At 38.4% G+C, this 17,036-nt stretch overlaps 1 protein-coding gene across 1 annotated transcript in view; it reads right to left on the bottom strand.

Moving 5' to 3' along the window:
• Positions 1-17,036, bottom strand: part of THSD7B (thrombospondin type 1 domain containing 7B) — a gene marked incomplete at both ends in the record, with an annotated part of 731,038 nt that overhangs the window by 390,325 nt on the left and 323,677 nt on the right. The window contains 2 exons of the mRNA XM_080917661.1: positions 5,925-6,040; positions 16,148-16,382. Of these exons, the coding sequence (XP_080773787.1) occupies positions 5,925-6,040; positions 16,148-16,382 (351 nt within the window). The remainder of the gene's footprint in view (positions 1-5,924; positions 6,041-16,147; positions 16,383-17,036) is intronic.

Below are 17,036 nucleotides of genomic sequence, written 5' to 3'. Positions count from 1 at the left end.
GTAGAGGGGAGGGAAGAGAAGGGAAGACTGAAATGGAAAGTTTGTGCCTATATGCTTTGAGTGGGAAGAATGTTAAATCCTAGCTGGCACATCTTAATTTTAGTCACTCAATCTGACCAGTCCTAACCAACCTGGATTTGCCAAATAATCTGTGGTGGCAAAATTTCAAGACAGAAAATGATTGAGGAAATATCCTGAAATTCATTATTGCCTATATCTCTTAATTACTGAGGACCCACTGTGTTGGGTTTGTCATTACTGTGACAAAACATGACAACAATGAAGAAGGGGAAAGGATTTATTTTGGATCACAAGCTTCAGAGGTTTCTCTTTCTGGACTGAACTTTGTTATTTTAGCACAAGGTGGGGCAAGCATCGTAGCAGGAACAGGTTTGTTTAGGAGATAGCCCTGACCAAGAAAACACTCTGTGAAGTACTTTTTCAATAAAGACCAGTCCTACAGTTTCTGTGGTCTCCCAATATAGCTGTACCTACAGTGGGGCAAGCTTTCAAAACATGAAGCTGTCAGAAAGGGACAGTTAATCTACAGATCATAACACCTATCATATTCCAGCCATTGAAGAGTTAAAGATTCTTGTTCTCAACTGTTCATTGGTATGTCTATGGAAAATAGAGACATAGAAACAAATGTCATAATGTCAGCATAGAAAAGAATTATTAATACAGGGTATCCTGGTAACAAAAGTACCAGACATTTAAGAAGCTTTATTGTGATTTTCAGTGCATAGAGATTAACACAGAGATTCAGAACTGGTCAATGTATTGAAAATAAGAGACTATATAACATTGAACCTTAAATGGGTCATATCTCTCACAACCTTCCTCCAAAGGCTTGAAGATAATCTCTAAAGAGGAGCTACAAAGAGCATAAGAGGCAGAGGTGGTAGATGACAAGGACATAGTGTGCTCTAGGTATCCCAACCAAGTTGTACAGATGGACTCATAGCAGTTGTGACAGTATCTGCACAAGATAAAACCAGGCAAAACCCAATCATGGAGCATGGAAATAGTCATAAAGTTTCAACCTCGGTGCTCAGATGACTCCACACCTATTCACATAAAGGTAGCATTGAGTGGGCTCAGATAGTTAAGAGAATACTAAGAAACAAAAAATGAGCACAGAAAGTTGGGATAAAATAATGGTATTAGAGCAAGGGAATGGGTGGTAGTAGCTTGATTTAAAAACAAGACAAAGAAGGAAAAAAAAAAAACCCTACAAAGAATCTGTAATCTTAACTGTTATGACATGACCCAAATGGTTTTGTTTTGTTTTTTGTTTGTTTTTTACTTTGTTTGGTTCTTGTTTTGTTGTGGTGGTAGTTGTTAAGCCAATGTCTTTGAAATTCAAAAGTCAAGACAGAACTCCCATGGCTGGAACAGGAGAGGAAGGAAACCATCAAATGCAGTTTCCTGATGACTCTCAGAACAGCATGCAGCTGCAGGCCTTCCTGTCACCATGCCTCTGCCATCCAGCTGCCTCCTGGAGATGAAGGCAGGAGGCGCTCCCTTGGCCTTTAATTAGGGGACTGAAAAATAATTACTATCATTGAGATTTCCTGGAAGTTATAGATGATACGCTTTCTGTAGGATTCACTTCATTCTCCAGACTAATAACTTTAACTCCTCCATATCCTTCTTTTCCATAAAGTGGTCTATACTTCTGGGAAATATTTCAATTAGTGCATTTAAGAGAGGAGATGAAATTGGGAATTTTAGACAAAGCCAGAATGCCTCATGGTGTGATCACTGTTCTGTGCAGTCATGGGGTATTTTGTATTAAATATTCATACAGAATATTAAACATTTCATTAAGTTATACATGTCTGTCTCTGAAATTTCATATAATAATTAAATGTTGGAAATACAAAATAAATTCTATACAAGGCAGCCTGATAGAAATCTTGTAGGAACAATGTCATGGACTTTAAAGAAAAAACACACCAGGTGTGGTAACTCTTGTCTCCATATCTAACGTTCCAGTGCTGAGGCAGAAGAATTTCTGTGAATATGATAACAAGGACAAACATTGATTAAGATGATCATTACAATGAGAAATTAGCAATGTTTTCTTTTAGTAGACTTAAAACATGAATGTGAAGATATATTATAAACTATTAAGTTCTAAATGAGTGATTCTATCCATACCACCGGGAAGAGTTTTCTATGGGAAGTTTCCATTGTATATTTCATCCAAACCTGAAGAGGTCAACCCCAAGTTTGTCTGAGATGATCCTCATACAGGAGTGCAATGAAGAAATTCCACGGGGGTGAGAAAGACTGCAAGCAGAATACTACATTTATCATTAGTGAGCTAACATCAGGTCCTCTTCCTCAGGGATTTGTTTTACAGGCTGAAGAATGGAGAATATAGTAAAGGAAGTAGCAGGAAATCTTCTTAAGTATCCGATTAATTTATGACAGGGGATTAAAAACTAGAGAGGCCACAGCAGGGCTGAGCCATGATAGAACTTTGATTTGCTTAGAAAGGATATGGGGCAATTATTAATGCTATAAGGACAGGCTCAGATAAGGAAGAAGGAGAAAAGAAATCTGCTTGGCTACTAGCCAGAGATTGTTCATAGCTTGAAAATACCTTTTAGACTAAGGGATTTATCTCGTAATCCCAACCAGGACAAAAATAAACCCTGACACAGCTAACTCATTGCTAAGATACAAATCACTGCTAATGTTCTAGGCTTTTGAACCACCGTGGCTTTTCTGGGGGCTTTAGAATGGATTAGATTGGAGATTCAACATAATCTAGTGATTTCCCAATCATACCACATATGTATTAAGCCAGAATGTCTGACAGTAGAATCCAGGAACTGACATTTTCTTACATATCCTCCAGTGATTCCACCACAGAGGCAAGACTGAGGAATACATACATCCCATCACTGTCCCTCCACTATGATGGCTCAACCTAGAGTCGGAAATGTGTGTGTCCTGAAGTTATGAGTTATGAGTTAGTCCAGTCCGCCCTCCTTCTGGGATGTGCCTGAGTTTTCCATAGGTGCAACTTCAACTCAGTTCCACTGCCACCTCACTTGCACATTTACCTGCTGGTCTGTTCCAAGTCCATGAACTCGCTTTTAACTAGGAACATGACATTTTCTTACAAAGAAATTGTTAATAAATTTCACTCTACTGAGAGTCTTGCACCCAGTGTATAGGAAACAGTTGGGAGCTTAGGAAGAAACAACCTGGAGACACAATTCAGTCTGCTGAATTAGAATCTGCATTTAACAAGATTCCTGGGGGGGTATGATTTCAGTTTCAGGTTTGAAATGTATGACCCTGAAGTCCCATTCCTCAAAGCACTTCTTGAAGGACAGTCTCAAGGACAGGAATTCCACCACTTGGACTCAAACTCCCACGTGAGCATCTCTTTACAATGTCAGCCTCCCACAGCACAGATGGCACCAGTCTTGGTCACCTTTCTAATAGCTACTGTGTATGAGGCAGCAGCCTAAGCTTATTTTCATCATTACACTTGGAATTACTGAATTCATTTTACAAGTGAAGAAACTGAGGCAGAAGAAACAAGTACTAAGTCTGTGATTCCAAACTTGTAAATACAACCTCAACCATGTGTCTACTACATTAAGTTCTTCTAGTTCTTAGGGTTTTTTTACCTGAAAGAAGTTGCAAGGGAGAAATGGTCAAAGGACACACTCAGAGTGACAGCAGAGGGTATGCAAGGACTTGAAGAAGACTTGTTGGAATACGGGATGAGGGGGTCTCCGGTTAAGCTTCATACAACAGCAAAAATCTAGAACCTTTTCACAGATGCTGAGCACACATTCGCTATGCTTCTGGGTGACCCGGGGACAACAGCATCTGAGAACAACAATCTTAAAAAGACTCTTTACAAAAACAAACCAAAAACCCAAAACAAAGAACAACATTACCCATCTCTTAGTGTCCTCTAACTAACCATACTTATTCAATATCATGTTCTAGGTACTGGGCTAAACACAACTGTAAGCAGGAATCTGAGAGAAAATTAAAAATTGAATCTTTATCCTTTCAGGCCTCTGGTCATAAAACTGTGAAAGGACTTATCCAGGCTTGAAGAGTTGGCAACAAAAAGATACCATTGAGGCCTAGAAATTATAATCACAGTAAAACCTAGTATTTAAGAAATGTGTTGAATCTATGGAATTATAGAAAAGTTTAAAGTAGCCCAAAAAACACTCATGTTACAAGCTATGGTGATTAAATTCTCAGCCACAGTTAGAAAAGGACTCTTGAAAATCAAAACAAACTTTATTTCTTTTAAAATTATTACTCAGTAGCTGAAGTGATTCCTGTTCATTAAGGTTTACTAGCTCAATTACACTAACCTGGCTTCCGAAGTGACAGGTCCCTTAGATGACCTCACAGCATCCTATATTTCTACTAAATCTTCAAGTTAGGTTTTTCAGCCTCGCCTTTATATGAATCAGCATGGAGGCTTCTGTCCTGCTGTTTCTCCTGGCTATGCCAAACCCTGTTTATCTGATTTATCTATTTTGGATTCCCCATTCCAGAAAATAAATGGTGGAGAGTTCCCGGAAGAGACTAGCATTTTCCTTCTCCCAAAGTTCAGATATGTAATCTTCTACTTTCCTTCTTATTCAGTATAAATATTCCTGATTCTGCCCTTTGACAGAGCTATTGTATTAACTCTCTAGTGATGTTCAAAAGGTAAGCAGCAGATATGTAAAGCTGCATGTGCACATGCCTTCTCTATAGCATAAGACACTGGGGGCAGTGACCAACAACTTGAGAGTATGTGTGAGGAGGGCTTCAAGAGCTGACATGGCCCCCTTGTCCATCAGTTCTGTGGCAATGGCGGCCTTACCTTATCACCTTAATGAAGAGCTGCTGTAGACGAGGCAAAGAGGGAAGGAAACCCAGAAAAGCATGGCTGTAATTTTTCTAGAGGGAAACAAAGTTCCCAGTGTCATACAAGTTTTCCATGCACAATTGAGCAGTTCCTTTTCCTAGGGAGCTGGTCCAGCAGTAGAGTAAGTCACATGCTACATGTAAAGCATCACCATCATGACCATCCGTGGGTGGGAGGGAGTCTGTCTTCTCAGGGCACCGTGGCTAGTGTTTTTACTGTTCATGCATTTATTCTATTTTTCTTCTCTTACTGTGCTGAGAGTAAAGTCTCAGGTACCAGGGCGCAGGATGTGAAACTACTGTAAAACTACAGGATTTAAACTCTGAACCTGAAATTAAGACCAAACATCAGATACTGCTGTTTGGAAAACTGAGCTACATCTGGAAAAAAGACTTAGTCTGATATGCTCAGCAGAGACTTGGACCTTTGGCATCCTAGATAATACCCAGGTACCCTGAATCATACCCAGAAATCAAAAAAGAAGTACAGATCTTATATTTCTAACATCTGAGCTTGTTTTAGGCTTATTGGAACATTTGTTTTTGTTTTTTTTTTTTATATTGTTAGCTAAGTACCAGTTTAAATGCAGTGATTAAGCTCTATATGTTATTTAGCATGTGGATCAGAGTTGAGCACCTGTAGCAGCTCTGTTGGGGTGGTAATGATACTCCAGAAAGAATGGATGTTTAAAGTAGGGCTGTGATAATGACAGTCAATGAGTTGCGACTATTTGAAGGTCTTCACAATTTAGGTCAGTAGGTTATGAGTAGTCTTAGAATGTGTGCCATGATATCATGAAATAACATATCTGCATATATTTTCTTTTTCCAAGTCTTGAAGTTAAAACTTCATATACAGGACTTTATTTATACTCTTTTGCTCACTTTATTGTCAAGCTACCACATAGATGAATGAAATAGATGCTTACATTGCACAATCTCCTGCTTATGATATAGTGGGAGATGAATAAATGCTTAGAGAAGAAAGCAGGATAAAACCAGCCAGAACCTACCTGTCTGGCAGGGCCTTGGGCATGGTGTCCATTCACTGAAAGCAGTCACAAGGCAGTCTTTCTTGCATGGGAGGAAACAAGGTCTCACAGTTTCTGGCCGTGTAGACTCTGGACATCTGTCGAAACAAAGAAACTATGTCAATATTTTGGGGAGTAGAATTGGATTGACACAGAACTGCAGGATTTCATGCAAAAAAATGTATCTTTCATAGATAGTAGAAGAAAGACTCAGGGAAGAGCTGCCCCTTACAGAGGAGTTCATGGCCAGAGGCAGAGTTCAAGACCACTCCAGTTACTTGATCCAGACACCAAAGTATTTTTTTACTACATCAAGTAAGAAAGGTATGCTTCTTAAAACTAAAGAAAGAGAAACATCAATTGTCACACCATCAGGGTCAGTTCAAATAATATTTGGTAGTTTTTTAGAATGAAAAAGTAAAAAACATTTTTTTTTATTTTTCAATAAGAAATATTTTAGGGTAATATAGCAAATTATTGATGTGCTACAAAAATGATGAAGATTTAGAGCAAGGTATGAATACCCAAGAAGGCAAAGCCATTAAAATTCACATAAAATGTTGAGCTTCTCTAATAAGTAAACATTTGGAATATTTAAATAGCTCCTTTGTTTCCCATAGAACATGTAGGCAGATAAGACAGAGAACACATGATACTGCAAACCACAGATAACCAATATGCATGTTAGCTATCATATGCATAGAATGATGTGAGAACTGTTATTCCATTGAATGTGAGAACTGTTATCCCATTGAAAATTAACTTAATGTGGACAACTGGGAAGAGATTCATACAGTCAGTCACTTGGAGGAAATGGTTGTGATAAAAAAACATTTCTCTCTCTCTGTGTCTCTGTCTCTGTCTCTGTCTCCCTCCCTCCCTCCCTTCCTACCTCCCTCTTTCCCTCTCCCTCTCCCTCCCTCTCTCTCTCTCTCTCTCTCTCTCTCTCTCTCTCTCTCTCTCTCTCTCTCTCTCTCTCTCTCTCTCTTTCTCTGATTGCTTTTATGTTTTTGAATATTGAGAGTTGAAAGGCACATTTGTCTTCTAAATAAACAAGGGAGACTTTTCCATGCATATGTGCAATTTTAGTCTATAAAGTTCACATAATGTTTAAACATGTCATGTAGTTTAAAGGAATGATGTTATGTCAGAACTGTGTATGGCTAAGTGCTTTGCCTATGATCTCATATTTATTTCTGACATCTTTTCAGAGAAATGCATAACAGAGGGGCTTTAATAATAAATAGTAAAGCCCAAAGTACAGAGAGGCCAACACTCAAGAAAAATATCATTGTAGGTGAAATATCACATAGCAGGTCTATCAATTAATAGACTTTCAGTAGAAAAACAAACAAAAGAAGGTAAGATTATCAGCGAGATAAAGGGCCAGAACATCATAATACACAGTCTTCAAATTTAAAGACTCATGCTAGAGACTAATCATGTTAGGAACAAAGAGGAAGGAAAAGAAGATGCTATCTAAGAAAAAAGAGAGTACTGGTGACATTGGACCCTACCTGAGAGAACTAAACAAGAAAAATATGTTTATAATTAGAAAAATAAAACTTTAGAAACAGTGCAGAAAATGGAAGACACAGTCCTGTTCAGAGATGGTGTGCTCCAAAATGTTGGTCCCAGTAGGTAGGATAAAGATGCAGTTATGGTTAAGTCTGGATATCAAAAATGAAATACAGAGGCAGGGGTCTGAGGCCCTTGTGAAATGTATCAAGGGTTCAGAGAGCCTTAATGGAGCAGCAAAGAAGGCAAGTACCACACCTATGTGTGATGGCAAGTATTGATTGACAACTTGTTAAGATCTAGAAACACTATGGAAACAAATCTTTAGCCATGCTGCTGAGGGGAATTCTAGATTCAATTAACATAGAAGACCCACCCTGAATGTAGGCAGCAGTCTTCCATGGGCTGGAAGTTCAGGCTGAATTAAAACAAGTAAATGGATTTAAGCACCAGCTTCAAACTCTATGCTTTCTGATGGTGAGTATGATATGGTCAGTGGTTTACAGCCCTGGCTCTATGCCTTCCCAACTACAGTAGACATTGGCAACTTGGAGCTTTAACTCCAAACAAACCTACTGTCCTTCAGTTGTTTTTTGATACATTTTTTCATCCCATTGTTTAGATAAATAACAAACACACTTTGTTGTTCAGTTTGTGCTTCCCAGAAGTAAAGCCCCAATCTTCAAAGTGATACTATTTGAAGGTGGGGTTGTTAGGATGTGAGTAGTTTATATGAATGGAGCCCTTACAAGAGGACTAGCCTTGTGTCATGAGAAATCTTGTTCCCTATCTCTGTTCATTTCCGTGTGAAGATACAGCAAGTAGTCTATCAAAAATTAAAAAGAATCCCTTTATTTTACCCTGACCAGACTGTTAGCTTGCGACTCCAACTCCACAAGACAATGAGAAATAATGTTTTTGGTCACTGCACTATAGCATTTTTATTATAGTAGATCAAATTGACTAACAAAACTTTTCATATATATATACATATACATATACATATACATATACATATACATATACATATACATATACATATACATATACATATACATATACATATACATATACATATACATATACATATACATATACATATACATATACATATACATATACATATACATATACATATACATATACATATACATATATATATATATATATATATATATATATATATATATATATATATGCTACTGGCAGAGTGCCCTGCCCAGAAGGATGTCAATAATGAAAGAGGATCTAAGCATTATTTCTGTGATGGCTACTACACAGATACATTATAACTAATAAACAAAGCAATCACATGAATACCTAAAACCTCTTTTAGTTTGAATTACTAGGGAAACAAGAGAACGAATAAAGGATTGACAGTTCCTGTGTGTATTCATTTATGTGAAGGCAGAGCAATGGTAGACAAGAAACTGGTAAGTTCCAATCAGTGGCACAGAAGGAGGACAGAAAGCCTGTGTGCTCACTACTTGCTTCTCATATTTCTATTGATGAGGTAGGTGAGTTATTATTATGTAGCCAGGGAAGTTATTATTACATTAGATAGCAGTTGAAATAGAGGTTAGGCTTATGGGAAATGGGGTGTAGAATTGAAAATTTTTGGGGACCGAAGGCATTCCACCACTGATCCTCATGTGTTGTTCAACTCTGTTGAGTATGTAATACTCTGATAAAAAATAAATTACAGTGAAAATGTACATGCACACACAGAAAATAATAAGAGAGTAATGAATAATAAATGAAAACTTATTAGCAGCACTGCTATTAACCATAATTAATTCAAACAAACCATTATCAAATGAATTTGCTCAATATGCAAAGCTGTAGGAGGAAGAGGTTCTTTAGAATGATGTAGTGTTATTGAAACTATCCACTCTAGTAAGGAAAATTTATATCACACCATAGTCAGACAGAAAAAAAAAAAAAAAAAAAAAAAAAAACACTGACATAATTCCCAGGACTTTTATTCATACTCTGAGGTTTAATAAAAATAAAGTGAATTGCCATTTATCCTAACCTACCCTAACCTCTCTGCTGTATCTTGGGCCCTAGAGCTGGAGGCAGAATATTGCTTAGGCACTGCAGGAGTGTCTCCACTAATGCCTGCTCATCTACTCTCCATAGTAGCTAGAGATAGGGTCACATACACCTACAGAAAATTCCTCTGGGCATTCAAAGAATAGATGCCAAGTTACTGTGATTCCGGCCTTCAAGTTTTCTACATGGATAGACTCTGGCCATGCAAGCAGGAGTCAAAGCTATTCTTTACTGGGGAAATGACAGCCTCCATCTGGTAGACTCTGAAGCATCATTGATAAAGCAGCTCGGGGGGGGGGGGGGGAAATGCTAACATTCTCTAAGGGTGACACACTGTCTGTGCTCCACCCTTTAGGGATCAAGAGAAACATTAATACCTTCTCCCTAAGGCTAGCCCTAGGCTCTCTGCTGTGTTATGGAATCAGGAAGCCAAGGCCTACCTAGAAAGGGCAAACATTTCCTGTTCCATAAAGTCAACTATTTTCCTGCCCATGAAATTGGGATTTCATTAATTCCTTCTCCCAGGAGGTCTTACCCTTTTCTCCAGAGTGTAACTTCCTTTATTTATGAGTGTGTTGTATTAAGACTTCACACTTGATTACATTTTCAATTTTCATAAATTTTCTACCAGAGTTCCAACATATCATCATTGTCAACCAACAGCTTTTGTGTCTTCTCCAGGGGAAAACTACAGTTTGATTTTCTCCACCGTTTTAGTGACTGGCCCACACCAAGAATCTCACCACTCTTTATGGTAGAACTTAGGTACGTAGGTTCTACACATAAGACGTGTGACATACTACTGCCTCTGATTTTCTTGATGAGAGAATTTTGCCTTATTTATTAAAAATGCCAGGTCCTTAGCTCAGCATAAGTAGAAACTGCAAGTGTGTCACGATTTCATGTCATTGGAACATTTTCATGTTGAAAGCACAGCTTCAAAAACCAAGAAGACATAAATTTACTGTTCAGTTAGTAGAATAATCCTGGCTCCTTGCCTTTGGGGATGATGTACTCTTCCTCGCTGTGTGCATACATGGTGCCCTGAATCACACTGCCCTTGATACCAGGCACATTAATTTCCTCTTGATATATCCATCCCCTTAGACATGTTCTGAGAGGATCTGCACACATTGTCTTTCATTCTCCCCATATAGGCTTTGGCTCCATACCAACCAACATGCACAGCGTCAGAAGGAGTTAAGAAGCCGTGCCGGTTTTCACGTTTTTCATCATGGTGCACACTGTGTGCCCATCACCCTAATCACAATTTTCTCACTCAGCTGGGTGGAGCACATCTGCCAATGGTTTATAGACTAGATATTTAAACACAGCATTTTTTTTTTTTTACTAGATCTCACACAAATGCCAGGTGCTTACACGGTAAAAGAAAATGCCTTATCGGGAACTTTGGAAGGCTTGGAACACTGTGCTTGTAATCTTTGCTGCTATTATTTCTGTTTTAGATGTTACAACTGGAAAGCACTGAATAATAAAACAACCTCCCAGCAACACCCATGTGAGCTATGACTTCTGTTTTGGTAGTGAACCTGCTGGCTCTCATTTTCTGATAGGATCAGTTTTATTTCTCATACAATGGTAACATTCTCACCCACACAATTGCATCCAAACAAAACTGAGACGCAGCAGTGAGTGTGAGGAGAGGAAGTTTATGCCTCTTGGTTGAGGGAGTTAGGGACAAAACATATCACTTTGGCACATTTGTTTCCTCTTTAGCCCAATCTTTTCCTCAGGAAATTATTTTTCCTTTCTGTCTCTAATCCCCATACTACCCCCAAGTAAGTCACAGGTAACCAAAGATCTGGCTGGGTTGGTGTGACTCTGACACTAAATAGACTGTAAGTGTATATTGAAAGGGCAAAGGGAGGCATACTTTCTATTGCTGGTAATCTCAGAGGGCATTCTGTTGGGGTATTATCTCTTATTTCATTTAATGTGATTGACCTCAAGAGTTTTAATTATGTAAATTGACTAAAGTCAATGTAAGCTGCTCATATTTACCAGGATGGTTTTAAGACAGTAAAGATAAAAACTTCATGGCTAGTTTCACATCTTCACTAATAGTACATATTAACATCAGCAATTCCCAACTCTCTGTGTCTGTACGTATTATGTGAGACATCAATCAAAGTGACTTTTGACCTATGGCAAAACTAGTGGTTATTCATTGAAATAATATTTTAGAGTCTCATATGCACATTCTCAAAAAATTACATATGAATTTATAAATTATTCTCTTAGCTGTTAAGGTTTGGTACTGTGGTTTTTTTCTACCCACAAAACACCTTTAAGCTTTTGTTCTAGATTCACCTCTATTGCTGTAATGATACACTCAACCAAAAGTAACTTAGTGGAAGAAATGGTCTATTAGCCTCTCCCTTCCACATCCATCATTATGAGAAGCCAATCTTTAAAGCGGGAGCTCAATAAGGAATTTGAAGAAGAAACCATGGAGAAACATTCTTTGTTGGATCACTCACAGGCTAATGTTTAGCTAGCTCAGCCATACAGCCCAAGACTCAGGCAATGGTGCTGCCCATAGTGTTCTGGAGCTTTTACACCAATTAAGATACCAGACAAACCCACATGGACATCTGGTAAAAGCATGAATTGTGACTGCTTTTTTGGGTGGCCAAGCTGACAGCAATTCTAACTAGGACAGTTAAGATTTAAATGAAGGGTTGTATTCAGGCATCTTTATAATAAAGTCTCATTCAAAGTAATTATGAGATTTAAGAGTGCAATGAAGGCCATTTAACCTACAGACCAACTTTTCTTGTCCATGTGATACTTTACTATATGGTAAAAGCTTACTTAGTAGGTATGTGTCTCTAGTGGTTTTGAGTTTGTTTGTTTGTTTGTTTATTTGCTAAGAAATGAAAGAAAAAAAAAGTTACCTTAATGTCAAGTAGATTTTTTCAGGTATGGTTAAGAGCTCAAAACTCAAAACTTATGGGAAAGAAATCAAGCTCCCTGTCTGTTAAATTTCTCCTTCATAATAACAAGTGAATGTCTTCTGTTTTCTGCCATGTTGAGGTTAACCTACTCATACACCATGTCTTGTTTTATTTTTATATTTGTTTTACTCTTTCACAGATGGCTTTGTAAAGTTGAAATTTAGGCCAAAATTTAATAAGGTTGCAATCCTTTCTAGAAAGAGAGGTCCCATGTCTCCACAATTCAATCTTATTAAAACTCTTTTAGTATTGCACCATTGGTCCCGCTAGATTATCAGTTGGACTGGGTGACATGAAGTGTTACAGTTTAAGTTTTTCTAGAAGATCATTAATTCATTGGTCCATTTAGTCTGCACATTGCCTTGGCTATCAAGTAAGCAGAAAGACACAACTGATGCAAGTAGAAAGATACCCTCAAACACCATCAGTCCTGAAAAGTCAGACACGAGGGCAGCAATGGCATGCTTGCACCAGTAAAACAGGTCATGGCTACAAATGGCTCTTTATGCTGGCACCTTTGGCTTCCATTAGTTGTGGGGCCCACATATTTTATAAGGTAAAGTTGAAGCCCAGATTCTCTGGATCTTTTGCCCTTTGTGTTTAATTGTTGTTAAATCCCATCACTCCTCTACATAGTTATTACTTGCTCCTGCATTACAGAAATGTTTACAGGATTCTGACAATATGGTGTTCAGGAATGCAGAAGTAGAAAACAGTTACTACCAGCCTTCAAAGTCTCGTACATAAAGCGATAGATGTAAAGTCTTCCTGGTGTGATTCATCTCTAGTCGGTTGCCTTTGAACATATTTTCAGAGCTGTCAACTCATCAAACACACAAGTACCAGTGGTCGGCCACATCTGTCATCTTTCCTCCTAGGATAGCCAGTTTCGTTTCCTTAACTTTGGCTTCTGTGGTTTCCCTCATTCATAGCCAATGCATCTTCTATAGCAGTGTAGAAGGGCATAGACTTTCACTGGGGTGTCAAGAGTGATGATACTCAGGTGTTTGAGTTGCCATAATAGACATACATTGTACTGAATCTGACAGATGGACAAATAAATTTGTCTACAATATCAGAAATAGCAGGGATGTGGTAAGGCAGGGTGTATTTATGATGCAAAGGTTTCCCTATCTGTCTGAAGGTTAGCTGCATTGTCTACCTGCTTTTTATCACCTGACCTCAGCCCTTCTAAGTTCATGCCATTAGAGAACTGAGAAATGAGAGTTGCTTCCTCCTAGACTGAAAAATTCCTATTTGCCAGGGAAACACTACATTGCCAAGCTAATAACAGTATGCCTAAGCTTTTATAAGCACATTCCATGACTCAGCACTTCTGACCATGACTCAGCACTTCTGTGGTCAGAGTGGGGTCTTTGTTCTAAGGTCAGCTATCCCAACTCTGAATGAACCTTCTCTCTTTGCTACGAGAATCAGATCAAGGAATAGATTCAGAGATGAAACTCTGCCAATTGAATTCTCTTGCCAATCTCTTCTTCCTTATCATCAATTTAAATACTTCTTTTTATAGTTTTTTTAATCAGAACAGAAAAAAAATATTTAATGACTTAGAAACTGCTGTAAGAATATTATTTTCCACCAAAGTTCATAAATTCCTGAAATTCTGAAAAATTATTATTTAAATTTTTTATTTTATAGATTTTATTTACATTTCAAGTGTTATCCCCTTTCCTGGTTTTCCCTCCATAAACCCTCTATCCCATTTCCCCCTCCCCCTGCTTCTATGACTGTGCTCCCCAACTCACCGACCCCCTCCTGACATTCCCCTACATTGGGACATTGAACCTTGGCTGGACTGAGGGGCTTCTCGTCCTGATGCCCAATAAGGCCATCTTCTGCTACATATGCAGCTGAAGTCATGGGTCTGTCCAATGTACTCTTTGGATAGTGGTTGAGTCTCTGGGAGCTCTGGTTGTTTGGTATTGTTCTAATTGGGTTGCAAACCACCTCAGCTCCTTCAATTCTTTTTCTAACTCCTCCATTGGAAGACCCTGTTCTGTGAGTATCCGCCTCTGTATTTGTCATGATCTTACAGAGCCTCTCAGGAAACAGTGATACCAGGTTTCTGTCAGCATGTGCTTCTTGGCATCAGCAATATTGTCTGGGTTTGGTGGCTCTATATGGTCTGGGTCTCCAGGTGGTGCAGTCTCTGGTTGGGCTTTGCTTCAGTCTCTGCTTCAGACTTAGTCTTTGTCTTTCCTCCTGAGTATATTTTTATTCTCCCTTTTAAGATGGACTAAAGCATCTTCACTTTGGTCTTCCTTCTTCTAGAGCTTCAAGTAGTCTGTGAATTTGATCTTGGGTAATCTTTGGGGCTATTATCCACTTATCAGTGAGTGCATACCATGTGTGTTCTTTTGTTATTGGGTTACCTCACTCAGGATGATATTTTCTAGTCCTATCCATTTGCTTAAGAATTTCTTGAAGTTATTGTTTTTAATAGCTGAGTAGTACTCCATTGTGTAAATATACCAGATTTTCTGTATTCATTCCTTTGTTGAAGGACATCTGTATTCTTTCCAGCTTCTGGCTATTTTAAATACGGCTGCTATGAATATAGTGGAGCATTAGTCCTTGTTATATATTGGAACATCTTTTGGGTATATGCCCAGGAGTGTAAATCTAGGTCCTCAGGTTTTTACTGTGTCCAGTTTTCTGAGGAACCACCAGAGTGATTTTCAGAGTGGCTGTTCTAGCTTGCAATCCCACTAACAATGGAGGAGCGTTCCTCTTTCTCCAAATCCTCTCCAGCATCTGCTGTCACCTGCATATTTATCTTAGTAATTCTGAGTGGTGTGAGGTGTACTCTCAGAATTGTTTTGATTTGCATTTCCCTGATGTCTAAGAATGTTGAATACTACTTTAAATAATTCTTGACATGTTGTTTTAAATCTGTATTCCATCTCAAATGTCCATATATCTCTGTTACCTTTAAATATATATGTCTTCATTACAGAGGATAAAGAAAGCACACCACAATATTCTACTTATGAGCATAGATGAGGCAACCAAAAATTTCTATGTTAAAAGAAATGTGGGAGTCAGAACAATGGTGAAACTTTGACCTTCAAAGAATAGACCCTAGCACCAGGCTCATCCAGTCTTTGTAAGACTTGAGAAGAGCCGAAGAGAGAAGCAACCCTATAAAGCTCGTTTCATTACTCAAATTTACTTCAAGATTTTAGAGATGACTTAATTTTTCATTGACTAATACATATGTTATAAATTCACTTCTGAAGCACATTATTCTGTTCATCTTAAAAGGTTAAGTAACAAGAACAAGGCCTGGAAAGAGGACTCAATTATTGGGAGCATGAAGTGCTATTCAAGGGAACCAGGGTTCACTTTCTGGATATAATTGCTCACAACTACTATAACCCCAGATCCTGAGATCTGATGCCCTCTTCTCACCTCTGTAGATACCTGTACACACATGCTTATACAGACACACACATACACACATGTACATACACATACACACACATGTACACATGAATTAAATAATAAAGATGTTTCAAAGAACAGCAAAAATTATTGTTAATCTGTCACAAACCTAGGCCTGCCATTTGTTTGATAATCATTTTGTTTTAATAATAATAAGAAAATGCTCATATGTACGTTCAGCAGAGGTACCTTTTGGTCATTACTTGTCCCACATGACTCTTGATACAGAGGACCTTCCGTGTCTGAATGCCCACCCCACATGTTGCTTCTCCATTCCAGCCAATGGTCATATTGAGCATAGTCACAAGAGTATTTTCTGAGCAGGAACTCCAAGCAGATGTCTCCCAGTAGAGCTGTGTACAGGGATGATCATTGCATAGGCGGTACTCTTGGAGTTCCTGACTACTAGGGCAGGGTTTTCCACCTGTGAAGATTTCAAATGAGAAAGAAAATATGATTCACAGTGCTATCATTCTGCTTTTGTTTCTTCTGCATCCTGAAAACCTACTTACTAGATCCTTCTGTGCCACAATCTAAGGATAGTGGTGTGTTCTGGCCTCCCTATTTAACAGGCAGCATGTCCATATTCAACTAAGTATGAAATTAATATAGTCTGCTGCCCATCTCTGAAATGGACTCCAAAGAAATCATCTTTTCCTTTGATATTATTATGTTTGCACAAGTTAATCAGTGAGACAGACTAGCCCAGAACCTTGGACTGATGCTATGTCAAATGCATCCGACACACATGTTAAAGAGAAGTAAAATAGGCCATCACCTTAGAAAGACATGATTGGGAACACACACAGTCACAATTCCTTTTCTTAAGGAAGATGTTTTATTTCTCAGACTGCCATTTTTAAGGCACTATTCCCCATCAAGCATTTTTCTGCCATCTGAGAAATCTAGAGGCATGTGTCAAAAATCCAGCAAGAGAAGCTTATCTTCAACTTTGAAACAGCTCTGACAACCCAGTATGTCCTGGCAGAGAAGTCAGGTCGATGCTCACCTTTCCATCTCTGGCTGAATCAGATAACCAAACCTTATTACTATCTATTCTTTTACATTTTTATCCAGT

The sequence above is a fragment of the Micromys minutus genome, assembly GCF_963924665.1.
Source record: "Micromys minutus genome assembly, chromosome: 6".
In the NCBI taxonomy this organism is placed as follows: domain Eukaryota; kingdom Metazoa; phylum Chordata; class Mammalia; order Rodentia; family Muridae; genus Micromys; species Micromys minutus.
Note: the sequence above shows the minus strand (reverse complement) of the source record. Positions and strands in the feature narration are given on the sequence as shown.